The 13918-nt window shown below is 47.5% G+C and overlaps 1 protein-coding gene across 3 annotated transcripts in view; it reads left to right on the plus strand.

The window, feature by feature from the left end:
• WSCD2 (WSC domain containing 2) overlaps nucleotides 1–5826 on the plus strand; it is a 121530-nt gene extending 115704 nt beyond the window's left edge. For all 3 annotated transcript variants that reach the window (XM_016924113.4, XM_522520.8, XM_016924112.4), the window contains one exon: nucleotides 3698–5826. In XM_016924113.4, the coding sequence (XP_016779602.1) occupies nucleotides 3698–4050 (353 nt within the window). In that variant the 3' untranslated portion in view covers nucleotides 4051–5826. The remainder of the gene's footprint in view (nucleotides 1–3697) is intronic.
• Nucleotides 5827–13918: the final 8092 nt, after the last annotated feature.

The following is a 13918-nucleotide window of genomic DNA, read 5'->3' on the forward strand; positions in this document are numbered from 1 at the left end:
TTTCAAGAGAGGAAGCATTGCCATAGGAGGGGGCCAGGTGGACAAACATCTGCTGCTGAAACAGCTTGGATATCTATTGTGCTTTTGGAGGGATGTTTGGACTAAAATGATGGAGCATGTGGAGAGTCAGGAGATACAGGAGGACAAATAGCATCATGGACAATCATAACACTAACCAGTATTTATTGAGCACCTTGCTTGTCCCAGGAGCCATACCAGGATCTTTGCAAATCTTATTTCGCTCGATTTGCACAGCATCTGTAGGAGGTAGGTCTTATCCAGATCACCACTTTGCAGATGGGTGCACTGAGGCTGAAGATCGAGTAATGTCTCCAAAGTCACATACCTCATGTGGGGAGGAGCTGGGTCCTGAACCCCAGCAGTCTGACTGCAGAATCATCTATAAACAGACTCCAGGTCTCAGACAACAGCCTGAAGGTAAAGTGAGCAGTAGGCAGCCTAGAAGTCATGCTTCCCTGGTCCTGGAGTGAAAAGAGGGCAGGAGCTGATCAGACCAGGTGCTCTATTTTTTCTTTTTAAAAATTTATTTATTTTTATATATTTAGGATGTACAAGTGCAGGTTTCTTAATATATATAAGTAAATATATAAAATCAATATTTTATATATGCATGCACACGCATGTATATGTACCACATTTTCTTTATCCAGTCCTCCACTGAGTTTGATTCCATATCTTTGCTATTATGAATAGTACTGCACTAAACATGTGTGCAGGTGTGTTTTTATGTAACAATTTCTTTCTCTTTGGGTAGATACCCAGTAGTGGGATTGCTGAATTGAATGGTACTTCTATTTTTAGTTCTTGAGAAATCTCCACACTCAGTCTGGGATAGGTGTGGGTTGGAACTCTGCCTTCAATGCCCATTGTGTGGACTTGGGCAAGTTGCTTCCTGCTTCTGAGACTCCTTTTCCCTGTGTCTAAAATGGAGCCAGTATTAAGAATTCCTACTCTCTAGGCTACTTGAGAGCACAGAATGAGATCATGCATGCAGAGTGCCCCACATAGCTCCCAACGCCCAAGAAATGCTCAGGCAACATACATTCCCTTCCTGCCCCTCAGACAGAGGCACCTGGTGTCCCACAGAAGTTTGCAGTCAACAAGGACACTCTGTCATCTCCATCCCACCTGCATCTAAGACTGGGATACCTGGAGCTACCTGAGAGACTCCTTCCTTTTTCTTGAGCCATCCTGCAGCCCTCTTTCAGCAACCACTTGAGATAGTGAGAGGTGGCCAAGCCTAGAAGTTTGGATCTGTGTTGTTGCTGGGTGCTGGGTGACAAGCACCGTCTCTATCACCTGGGCATCTCCCCTGAGAGTAGCAGCTATTCTGAATCACCAGTGATGCTGTGAGGTGATGCAGGAGTGGGGAAATTCTGAAAAAGGAAAACAGAGCATACAACATGCTCAATTTTTCCTAATTACTCAGATACATCTGGTCTTAACCCATTATAACAGTACGGGCCCAATTAGCCAGATACATTATAAATAATCTATTTTAAGGATAAAAAATATCCTTGTCAGCAGCATAAATATCTCCCAAGCAGCCATGATGTTCCAGGGGACTTGGTGGGGAAGGAGTCTTGCCACAGATTCTGATGTGTTCTGCAAAGAAAGGGAGGCCTTTGCCACACTGCAATTTGGCAGTTGCAAATTTCAATTTAGTTCAACAACCGTTCACTGAGCACCTGCTGAGTACAGGCAGTGGGAGGAAGTGGCGATGAGGCTGCTGGTGCCTGGGAAAGATCCATCCTGGAACCAGGCAGCCCTGATCTGGACGGTCCTTCCTGGCTGTGTGGCCATGAACAAGTCACTTCACCTCTCTGAGCCTCAGTTTCCTCCCTGGTGAGGAGCAGACAGTAGTCCTTTTCCTTTCAGGGTAGTCAGCAGGATTAAATAAGATAATGGGTATCCATCACCCAGCAAGGGACTAGGACTTAATTTTTAAGAAGCAGCTGGGCTCCCCAATGCAGCCTGGGGGACTCACCACCCTCGTTCCATAAACAGAGTTCTTCTGTTGCCTGCTCTGGCAGGCACCGGGTAGTGTTTGTCCTTGTGAGAAGCAGCAGGTCTCAGTTCATGGTTTTGGAGCTCCTGCCCTCTGATTCTCCAGCTGGGGCTCAGAATTGAGGCTGTGATTCCTCTTCTTTGTTCCCAACGCCCTCCAGGTCCCCCTTCTGCACTTTCCCCAGCTCCTCCTTCTGCGGGAGTTTCAGCAGCTCCAGGAACTGACTGCCTCTCCCCATGGAATTCCCAGGTTCTCTGTAACCTGTCTTTCAAGTCAGACAGTCCCAAATTCACCCTCCAAGTTTGCATGACAATCCATCCTGTCATTTCACCATGACACTTCCATGAAAAATGAAGAAGGGTAGGAAAGAAATGTGTGAAGATGATGATAAAAATAGTCCCACTTAAACCCTGCCCTCAGATAGCTTACCATCTGCTGGGGAGACAGACTACAGAAGTGGGGGGTTTCTGCACAGCATAATGAGTGCTGTGGGGGGCTGCAGGGGACGGAGAGAGGAATTGTGAAACCCAGAGGAGGCACCCGCCTGAGCCCAGGGAGTCTGAGAAGATGACCTGAAAACAGAAAAATATCAGTAATAACGATAGCCAACATTTATTGAGCACCTGCTGAACTCAACGCGCCATGCTAGAAACTTTATTATATGTTTTTTCTACTTTGTACAAGAGCTCCATTATTATCCTGTGAGGAGATACCACTACTACACAGAAAAACTTAGTACTTAAAAGCCCAGACTTTGAAGCCAGACTGCTTAGGTTCAAATCCTGGCTCTGCCAGTTATTAGCTATATGACCTTGAGCAAATTACTTAACCTCTCTGTGCCTCGGTTTTCTCTTCTGTTAAATGGAGATAATGATGATACCTCTTAAGGTTGTTGTGAAGATTAAGTAGAATTAAAAGCTATATTAATATATTTATTAATATGTAAGTATGTAATCTAAAATACACAATATATATTAACATAAATAATATATAACATAATAATATGTTGTATATTATATTACAGTAACACATACTTATACATGGGGTTTGCCTGGCATATAGTAATCACCAAACAAGTAACATTGTTATCCCCAAAGAGAAGGTGGTGGTCAAGAATATTCCAGGGAGAAACAGCATTGAGGTGAGAAGTATCGGGGTGTGTTTAGAGCTCTAAAAGGAGTGAATTGAGCTAAGTTGTTATTCTTTTTGTTTTTTAGAGGCAGGGTCTTGCTCTGTCACCCAGGCTGAAGTGCAGTGGCATCATCATAGCTCACTGCAGCCTCGACCTCCTGGGCTCAAACAATCCTCCCACCTCAGCCTCCTGAGTAACAAGGACTGCAGGCATGCACCTCCATGCCCGGCTATTTTATTTTATTTTTTGTAGAGACAGGGTCTTGCTATGTTGCCCAGGCTGGTCTTTAACTCCTGGCCTCAAGCTGTCCTCCAGCCTTGGCCTCCCAAAGTGCTGGGATTATAGGTGTGAGCCACCTCACCTGGCCTGTATTATTACCGTTAATTGTTAATTGTGTTACCCTGTATTATTACCGTTAATTGTTAATTGTGTTACCGTATTGTGCTGTGAATAATGGTAACCACTGCCAGCACCATCTGACTGGGTCTTTCGAACTCCTCCTCCCTCTGACTGTGTCCTTTCTCCTCTGTCTGCAGAGTGGCCAGAGTTCGTGAGGAACTATGCCCCGTGGTGGGCCACTCACACACTGGACTGGCTCAAGTTTGGCAAGAAGGTGCTGGTGGTGCACTTTGAGGACCTGAAGCAGGACCTCTTCGTCCAGCTGGGCCGGATGGTCAGCCTGCTGGGCGTGGCTGTCAGGGAGGACCGGCTGCTCTGTGTGGAGAGCCAGAAGGATGGCAACTTCAAGCGCTCAGGGCTCCGGAAGCTCGAGTATGACCCCTATACTGCGGACATGCAGAAGACCATCTCTGCCTACATCAAGATGGTGGATGCAGCCCTCAAAGGGCGGAACCTAACGGGTGTCCCCGATGACTACTACCCAAGATGATGCGTCCACACAGGGGGAGGGTAGACTGGGAGTCCTGACCACGCAGGCCCTGGGGACTCAAGACCCCTGGTTACCCCCACTCATCTGTCCTCTCTTTGGTCTGGGGACAATCCCCTTGGCTGCTCTTTGCCTTCAATGAGTTTCCTGCATGACAGAGGAGGCTCAAGGGAAGAGATTGCCCAGGCACTACCACTCTGCTCACATGTTCCCCCCTTGGCAATGTGGGGCATCTTGTTTGGGGGGTTCTAGTTACATGGACTCTTTTCTGTCTCCTGGGTCCCTGCCCCCACCACTCTGGGTTCCATTTGTGGGAGGGAGGGCTCATCCACATCATGGAGACTTGCCGGATGCCCCATGGCAATTGTCAAGGCTCTTGATGTAAGAGCCCAGGGGGCTATTGTAAAAACTTGGCCCCAGATGCTTGTCCCTTCTGGGCTGAGATTTCGCAGCCCCCTTCTCATCTCCACCCAAGAAGTGCTGGCACCGATGTTTAACTCAGGCCACCTTCTGTTCTAAAGAAAGATTGCTGGGAAGTTTCTCTGTGGCCTTAGGTTTCTGACATCCTGGATAGTGTGGGGAGGTAATGGTGCTCACAGTAGGTTAATTGGAGACACCATGTGGAGCCATTGGTGTTATGAGCCCCCCAGGCCACACTGCTTCTCAGAAATGAGCTGCTTGCCTTTCCACCTCCAGGGCATGAACCCTGCCCCTTTCTATCCATGCTGTGTCCAGGAGGTGACCTTGAGATCCTGATACCACCTTCAAGGAACCTCAGGCACCAACAATGAGCCCACGAGGATGGTCACATGCCATGTGCAGAATTTGACTTAAGAGAGAGCCCCAGTGACACATCTCTCCATGGTGGGCTCCAGTCGGTCTTACACTGCCCTTCTGACCCCTACAAATGGGTCCTTTGCTATCCAGGTGAGACAGCAAGAGTGTTCTTAATCAGATGGAACCACACCCAAAATGGACCCCCACTACCTTCCCAGACCATATATCTCCCCTTGATCATAGTCCAACAGGGCCAGCTTCCCTTGGGGGCCCTTTAAGGAATGGGGTGAATGAAATTGTGTCATTTCTATACAAACACTGCTCTCTTGATGCTGAAATGCCAAACCAAAGGATTTCTGAGGACCTAAATCACGGAGCATCAATCTTACAAAGTGTTGGTCCAGAGTCCCATCTCTTCCCCAACCCTGGATACCAGTAGCTTCCCACCCAGTCCAAACCTGCACCATCCATCATTGTGTAGATGAAAAAGCCATAGGTCATAGCCTCTTTGCTATTCTATTGGAGTAGCCTCCCTAGGCAGTCCCTCTGAAGCCTTGGGGTGCAGGTAAATGCTCATTCCCAAGTAGCAAAGAGACCATGGAGAAGGTGCGTGTAAAGAGATATATTTTTGTAAGAGGAATATGATTAATACATTCCGCCCCTTGGAACCTGGCCATGCAAAGCAAGGGCACAGGGATTAGACCTGTGGCACACTTCCCCAATTCCCTCATCTGTAGGATTTGGGCTGCCCCAGGCCCACCCAGGGGGCTCTGAATGTATTTTGTACCGTGTTTCTTTCCCCCAGGAGAATTTCTAGTCTCCTTTCATGAAGCAGTGGAGGGGTTGGCCTCCCTTCTACTGGGAGGTTGACTCTCTCTGGGAGACTCTTGGTCCAAGACCTGGGTCAGTTCTTTGCTGGTGGTCCCCTCTGACCACAAGCTTCTGCCTGAAGATTCCTCAGGTCAACACCATCATTAAATGCGAGTTTTGTTGATGATTCTACCATGTGGTAGAGTGTTGTGTAAGACAGGTTCACAAATGGGATGTTTTCCTAGTGTGTGTGTGTGTGTGTGTGTGTGTGTATGAGAGAGAGAGAGAGAGACAACAGAGACAGAGAGAGGCAGAGAGGCATAGAGAGAGAGAGAGAGAGAGAGACAAGAAACAGAGATAGACAGAAAATGTTCGGGGTGGCGGGCGGGTTGGTGTATAACTGCTTTGTGCCTGTGTGACTCTGGCATAGCTGCTCAGGGAGAATTATGTGCCTCTGTGTGTAAAATTGCCTTTGTGTTCTCCTGCCTCTCTATGTTTTGAAACTGTATCCCACAAGTTGCCGGTATGACCATCTTATTTGTAATGAGTCTGTGCAGGTCCTTGTGTATGGAATTGCACCCGTGTAAAGGAGGAAATGGTCAGTGTGCATGAAATCCATGTGTGAGAAGCTGCCTGTCTATTTTGGGGGGGGGGGGCACATCTTCTGCATATACCTTTTGTCCTTGGCTGCTGTGACAGGGAGGGTATGTGGGGAGAAGTGGTGGGTGGGATGAAGTCACTAGAGTGTGGTGGAAGTGTTCCTACCTGAGTATGTGCACAGGTATGGAAGAGGTTATCTATGAGAGGCATCCCTTCTGTGTATGTTTGTAAGAGAGAGAGTGTGTGTATGTAAGCAAGAGAGAGAGAGACAGAGAGAGAGAGAGAGAGCAACAGAGACACAGAGACAGACCCTGAGCATCATGCTTTGCACAGCCATATGCAGCAGGGAAGTCAGTGAGAGTCCAGGAGGACAGAGAAGTCTGCTCTGTTCCCTGGTGGGTGGGGATGAGTGTTTCTAAACCTCCACATACCGCTGAAGGAAGACCCTGTGTTCTTCCTCCTCGTGCATCAGAGGGGCTTCTGTGAGGAGGTGCTGATGTCCAGGGGCTGTTTCCCAGCCAAACGGAGAGGCAAAGTGTTATATACTGCCACATGGACAGCAAGCGGGGTAGGAGCTGGGCCAGGCAGAGGAAAGAGAGAGGGGCTTCTCCTCCCCCAAGCACGGAGAGCTCAGGAGGACTGAGAGTGCTGGGGTGACTGTGTGGGGAGGGGAGAGGAAGATCTCAGAAAGGGTGTGAGTTTGTTCCAGAATCCAGAAGAACAGGGCCTTTCTCTAGGGGTTCATCTTGGCTCACAAAAGTCATTCTGTGATGACTGATTGAGCTCTGATCTGGGGCCCAGGCTACACTCTGTCCCCAGTATTAAACCAAGTCTGACCTGGTCACAGACTGAGCCCAATCCTAGAGCCTTGAACCTGAGTCAAAGTTAAGCCCTGATCCTGATCACAGACTGAGCCCTAATCCTGTGCACATACTGATCCACAACCCCTCATTCCAGCCCCACATTGACTGAATCACATTGGACTGAGTCCCAAACTACTTCTACTGAGCCTTCACCCTAGTCATTGACTACACTCCAACCTGGGTCACAGACTGAGCCCTGACCTGCCCCAGAACTAATGCTGATAGTGTCTCCTAACTGAGCCCTAATCTCTGTCACGGACTGAGCTCTGATTCTGGTCACAGGGGGAGCCCCAGTCCTGGCCCTGCAGAAGTCATGATCTTGGTGACTCCAAGCCCTGAGCCTGGTCCTGCCCCTGATCTCAGATCAAGCCTTGACTCAGGTCACAGGCTGAGCCCTGAACCAATGTGGCAGTTTTCTTTCACTTTTCTAAATATTATCCATGCGACCAAATCCTCCCAACTGGAAGTGCAGGAAGCCATGCAGCTTCTAGCCCCAAGCTCTCACGGGTCCTTCTTAGAACTCTCAGATTATGTGCCTTATGCAACTCCCTGCTTTCCACCTGCCCCCAACCACAGATCACTGTCGGGTGGGAGGGGGTGGCGCGAAAGCCCTTTAGGCCATAGGTGGGGCTGGACAGTTTACCAGCCTCTTCTTCGGCTAATTTCTGCCCTTCTTATCACACTTCGTCAGCCATCTGGAATAAGATCTTTGTATTTCAGACCCAGAAAGAACCAAGGTAGCATTCATTCATTCATTCATTCAGCACATATTTACTGAGCATCTACCATGTGCCAGGCAATGCTCTCAATTCTAGGAACTAAAAAAGTAATAAGACAGACACAAATCTATGCTCCAGCAATGTACGTTTTACCAGTACTAAGCAGATATCTCAAAGTGATCAGAAAGCTTTCAGGGAGAAGACTGTGAGTCAAAGAAGGAAAAGGACTCGAGTGGCTCCTGACCAACCCCATGAGGTTGTTACAACAGAGATCATTAACTCCATTTTAGAGGGGGACATCATTGCTAAGAGGCAGGCAGTGGCTGGCCCAAGCCACACAGAAACTAATAGTGTTACCCACACAACCGGTGGGTTCAATTGTTTGGCGGGTGACTACAACCAAGGAGGATTTAACAGGGGGATTTTATTATTTGTCACGAGTAAGTAGGACACTAGAGATGGTTCCCAAAGCAGTGCTTCCCTGAACAACAGTGAACACAGGGCTCGTATTGAGCTGGTGAGCTGAGCCATTGTATGCAGAGGTGGGGTCAAAGCCGCAAATGTGCAGTCAAGGATCATCCTTCCACATATGTCGCATGCATAGAAAATGGCCAATAAGTTCTTCCCTGGGATTGGGCAGGATGTGGGGTTAGTATGGTAATGAGGAGAGTTCGCCAAAGTTCATCTCCAACTCAGGCATCTGTGGATCCAACTGGGTTTTGATTTTCCAGGGCTGAGCTTCTTCCTGGAACTCTTTTGAAACAGCAAAAACTCAAGGTGCAACAGTCACAAGTGGATACTTGTTCACAGTGCATTCCCCCAAACCCAGAAAGCCTAGGTTGCTATAGCAGAGCTGGGGCCACTGCTGTCTCCTCCAAGGGCCTGAAAGTCCTTTCCACATACAGAGAGTGACAAGGCCCTTGCACCCAAAGAAGAAGGAAAGCTTTGGATCCAAGCGTTCCCCAGTGTAGGGTCCATGCCTGGCCTGGAAACCAGGGCACCTGGACTCTCCTCCTGCTGCTGCCTTGGGCTCACTGTGGCTCCAGGACTCAGGAGAAAGACCAGGGCTCAGAATCTGCTGATTTGGGGGATTTCTTCTGGATTCTCCTACAACCCCAGAAGAGGCTGCACACACATCCCAGTGGAAAACGTGGGAGTGGGCAGAGGGGGAGGCAAAAAGGATGCTGGGAGCAGATCCTCAGGGACCCAGCCTCCTCCGGAGGCCCAGCATCCTTCCTTCCCCTTTCTCTCCTTCATTGTTTTCTTGCCTCATCCCTCCCCCTTTTCTCTCTGTTTTTCTTTACCCAGCCTCCTGTTCTCAATTCCCCTCTTTGTGGTCTCTGATTTCCTCCAGCTGCTCATTAAATCTCTTTTCTTTCCTGTCTTTCTGCCCCTCCTTCTCTTCTCTCTTCTCCTCTTCCTTCCCCCCCTTTCTCTCTCTCCCTTTCTCTCTTCCTTGATTTTTGTTTCTGCCTGTGCAAAATCTCTCCATCTCTACCTTTTGATCTCTGAGCTCTCTGCCTCTCTCTACCCCTCCCTTCCCCCACCCCTGTTGTCCTCTCCCATCTCCTCATCCTCTTCCTGAAGAGTGGGGGCGACTCAGCAGGATCCAGACATAGTGAGACAAATGCTACCCAGGCTGGTAACCAAGGAAGTGGTTTCCTTAGCAACAGAATCTGCAGGCACGCGCTCCACTGCCCCAGCCCTTAGCTATTACAGTAAGAGAGAAAGAGAGAGAGAGAGAGAGAGAGAGGATGGGGGGGCGGGGGAGGACAAGCCTTAAAACAGTAAAGAAACTGCTATGTGCTCCTCATGAGAGGGGACAGTGCTCAGAGACCAGATCAGTGCCTGGCACTTTGGGGGCACTCAAAAATATGAGAAGTGTGGGGCTTTGGGGTCAGAGAGAGGCACAGAGTGTGGAGAGAGCTGGGGAAGAATCTGCAGGACACGGTGACACACTGGATGTGGGGATGGGGAGATGACAAGACAAAGAGGACCCCAAGGTTCTGGCCTGAGCAGCTCCAGGGAGGGAGCAGAGGAGCCAGGGAGAAAGGGAGAAAAGAGGTTGAGTTGGCATGGCTCCCTGTCCCCGAGAGTTCACCACCTAAGTTGGGGGTGCGGGGAGGGAAGGTATAGAGATGACAGAAATATCTCATTCAATTCTCTCTTATAAATAGGCAACGAGGAACATGGGAGAGGAAACATGTATAGTTTTAAATTGCTGAACTCTGAGCAGTTAAATGATTTGCTCAAGAGACACAAAAGTTGGTGGCAGCACTTGGATTTGAACCTGGGGATGATCCAAGGCCTGTCCAGAGGGTGGAGGGGACAGAAGAGGGCAGAATATGCAGAGAGAGAGAGAGAGAAAGAGACAGAGGCAGAGAAAGGACAGAGAGAGAGAAAAGACAGGGAGAAAGAAGCAGAGAAAGAGAGATTTACATCATTGATCTTGCATTTCTTCCCACTGGGAAAACAAAAATATGTTCACTTTTAGAGAAATGAGAGGAGACAAAGGCGCCCCACTGTATGATAGCTTTGGTGGTTATAAATAACTGTCCCCAAAGAAAACACCTGTCAAGACACATTCACTTCCAGAGAGACGAATTGTATCCCCAGTCCATGTTGATATTTAAATGACTCAGAGTAGATGTCAGGGGGCGGAGGGCAGAAAGTTGATCAATGTAACACGGAAACCTAGCTCGGCTTTCCCAAAAAGCAATAAAACGGGTAGGTGCGGAGAGCTGTAAATCTGGATGATAATAATATCCGTCCTCGCAAAAGCAACATGTTTGTTTATCATGTTTGCAGGTTTACTATTGCCCCTCAAATTTACAGTCAGCAATCTGCCGGTGAGCACAGGGAGGAACGCGAGAATGAGAACAAACTGGCAGAGCACTGAGGAGGAAGAAATGATAAAATATTTATCCCCTCACCCCACCCGCTCTGCCCCGGTTGCCTTAAATCCAATTTCAAACAAAGGTGGTGATTTATCCAAGCAGGGCTGGGCAGCTCTATTTCAGGCCTCTGACAGCTAATTGAAATGAGCAGTCATTACGGAATGGAATGTGTTGCAGCAAAATGATTTTTGTGTATTCTGGAGTCATTTGCTGAACAATTATGGAGAAATGAACAGTCAGCCAGGGGTGAGACAGAGGGTATAGCACTTGATGGCGACAAGACTTTTGCGTGTCCTTTCAAAGTGGGAGACAAGAGGGAGGAAGGGAAATTCCTTTCTGAGACATAAGTTAGGTACCTAAACTGTTACCGTAATTACCTGGGCTTCCAGAACTTGGAATGCCTAGTTATTATCCCAGACCTCCTGAATCAGATTTTCTAAAATATGGGGACAGGAAGTCCTTTTGTGTTTCCCAAAGCTTCCCAAGTACAGGCAACCCTGCAATAAGAGACGGTGCACCAGGAGGGTGGGTTACAATGATCCTGTAGACTTGCTGTGAGGCACAGGTGTGTTTACAATGGACCTCTTGATAACTACTGGCCCCAATGTAGGCACTGCTATGACAGCAGAGCACAAAGCATTGTTGATATTATCTGTGCATCCATGGCTCTTCATGCATTTTGATCTATGTATTCCTATAGTTAGCATAGTACCTGGCACATAGTAAGTGCTATGGAGATGTCTATTGATTTTCTGAATAAGTGAATCAAGGAATATTAAAGGATATTGAAATAAAAGCCACAAGCCACTTGCCAGACCAGGCCTGACCTAGTCCTTTAGCTGCCCTGAATATTACCTCTGGTAATATGGAATTGTTTTTTATCGTCCCAACCCCATCTTGGACCCCCAAAGCCAATGGTGTGGTGCAGTCCACCAGCCCAGCCCTCAACAGCCAACATATCTCTTCCCAAACTCACATTCAGTGGCATCCCATGGGTGGTTTAAAATTGGCCATGGTAGGAATATACACCATGGAAATTGGCAAATGCTACAAATCAGGTTTTTCTTTTCATTTCTTCCTTCCTTCCTTCCTTTCTTCCTTCCTTCTTTCTCTTCTCTCTTCTCCTTCTCCTTCTCCTCCTTCTGCTTCTCCTTCTTCTTCTTTTTTGGAGGTTTAAACAGTTAAGTATTTACCAACACACCACTGCCCAAAGCACACAGGCACGTACCATGCTATTTCTTTTCTTTTCCATGTCTTCATTCATACTGTCTCCTCCACTTGAAAGCCTTTATCTGACTGATGCCTTGGCCTCCTTATAACTTCTCTCAGCCTCCTCCTCTTCCAGGCAGCTTCCCCTGACTACAGAGACCAGATTTGATTCCTCCTCTAACCTCCCTAATCACAGCTCTGGACATAGCCATTTAGTTTAGTAATCTAGTGTGTGTGTGTGTGTGTGTGTGTGTGTGTGTGTGTGTGTGTCTTACAAAGATATGAGCTTCATTATGATGAAACAAAATCTTCATTTCTGGATTCCCATTGTGCCTCCTGGCACAGACTATATGATGTGCAAATGTTCAGCTGATGAAAGAATGAATACATTAATTATATTTAACACCATCTACCAATCTGTTGGCCTCATAAATCTTTGAGTCAGTGGGTAGAAGGATCTGGCCTGCCCAGAGATTGGCCAAGGAGAAAGGGAAACAAGAAACTACAGTGATGATAGTAGCTAATATTTATTGAATAATAATTCTGTGCTGAGCACTATGATGGGAGCTTCACATATGTAACATCATTGAAGTATCCCTGGGGGGCAGGGATTCTTATTGCCCCTATTTTTCAGTCGGGGAAACCAAGGCTCAAAAAGGTGAAGTTATTTTCCCAAGGTCACACAGCTTGGAAATAATGGACTTTGAACCCAGGGAGTCTAGTTTCAGAGTCCATATATTTAACCACTATACTGCATCCTGGCGGGGGGCATGTGTGTCCAGAGTCAAGAAGACAGGGTGGGTCTTGCAAGGCAGCAGTGAGGGTTCTGGTAGCAAAGTGCTAGCCTTTCTGGGGCTGAGGACCCGTGGGGTGAGGTGAGATGAAGATCAGGCCACCACAAGGGAAGCAGGCTGGGAGCTGGTGGTACAGATGCCTTTGGGTTCTTAGCTGCACAGTTGGTTTATAGGTTCCCATGGCAACTGCCAAGCAATAATCTCTTATTCCACAGCTCAGTGGTTCCCTAGAAATTCTTTCCTCCTCGCTTCCACCACCACAGCCCCCAGCCCATGGAGGCAGGGTGGCAGTTTCTTCTCCAGGAATGACTACACTGGAGAAGAAACCATAGCCCAAGACCCTTTTGTTACAACAATGGAGGAGGGAAATTTGAGTGGAGGCAGAAAAAAAAGAGAAAAGGGACTTAAAATCTCAAAAGTCATATCATCCAACTGGGAAGGGGCTGGGAGAGGAAGAGGAATTCTCAGACCCCCTTAAAAATCTAATGAAAACCATGAGTTGTTTCTCCAGAAAAATGAGTGCAAGCACATATACACATGCACGCACGCAAAGTTTTATGTATAGTTTTAAGGAACATTTGGACCCCTTGGGACCGAAGTTAGGAAATTAAAAATCAACGAATCCAGTGGTTTCCAAATTAGGGCAGTGGAACCCTATCTTTAATCAAAACCAAGTGCAAAATCCTAATCTCTAATGGTGGTTCTCAAGCAGAAATGATTTTTCACCCCAGGGGATATTCAGCAATGTCTGGAGAAATTTTTGGTTTTCATAACCAGGGGAAGGGGGAGATGCTGACGTCATCTAATGGGTAGAGGGCAATGATGCTGCTCAATGTACTCCAATGCACAGAACAACCCACCACAATGAAGTGTGATCTGACACAAAATGTCAACAGTGTCTACTTTGACAAGCGCTGGTGTAATATAATAAATAAAGGTGAGGAGTGGGGGATGGAACACCTCCAGTGTCAGACAAACCTGATTTACATTTAGACTCAGCTGTGTGACCTAGGACCAAATGTCAAATGTCAGAGAGCCTTAGTTCTGTCATCTCTAAAATGGAGGTCATCATGGAGTTTAACTTATGGGAGTGTTGTATTAGTCACCGTGCTATATACACAGGGAAAAAAAAAGGCGACAGTATTATTATCTTTATTATCGTCGCTATTATTGTTAGTGTTGTCATGGAAGATTTTACAAAT

The sequence above is a fragment of the Pan troglodytes genome, chromosome 10 (genome assembly GCF_028858775.2).
Source record: "Pan troglodytes isolate AG18354 chromosome 10, NHGRI_mPanTro3-v2.0_pri, whole genome shotgun sequence".
Taxonomy (NCBI): domain Eukaryota; kingdom Metazoa; phylum Chordata; class Mammalia; order Primates; family Hominidae; genus Pan; species Pan troglodytes.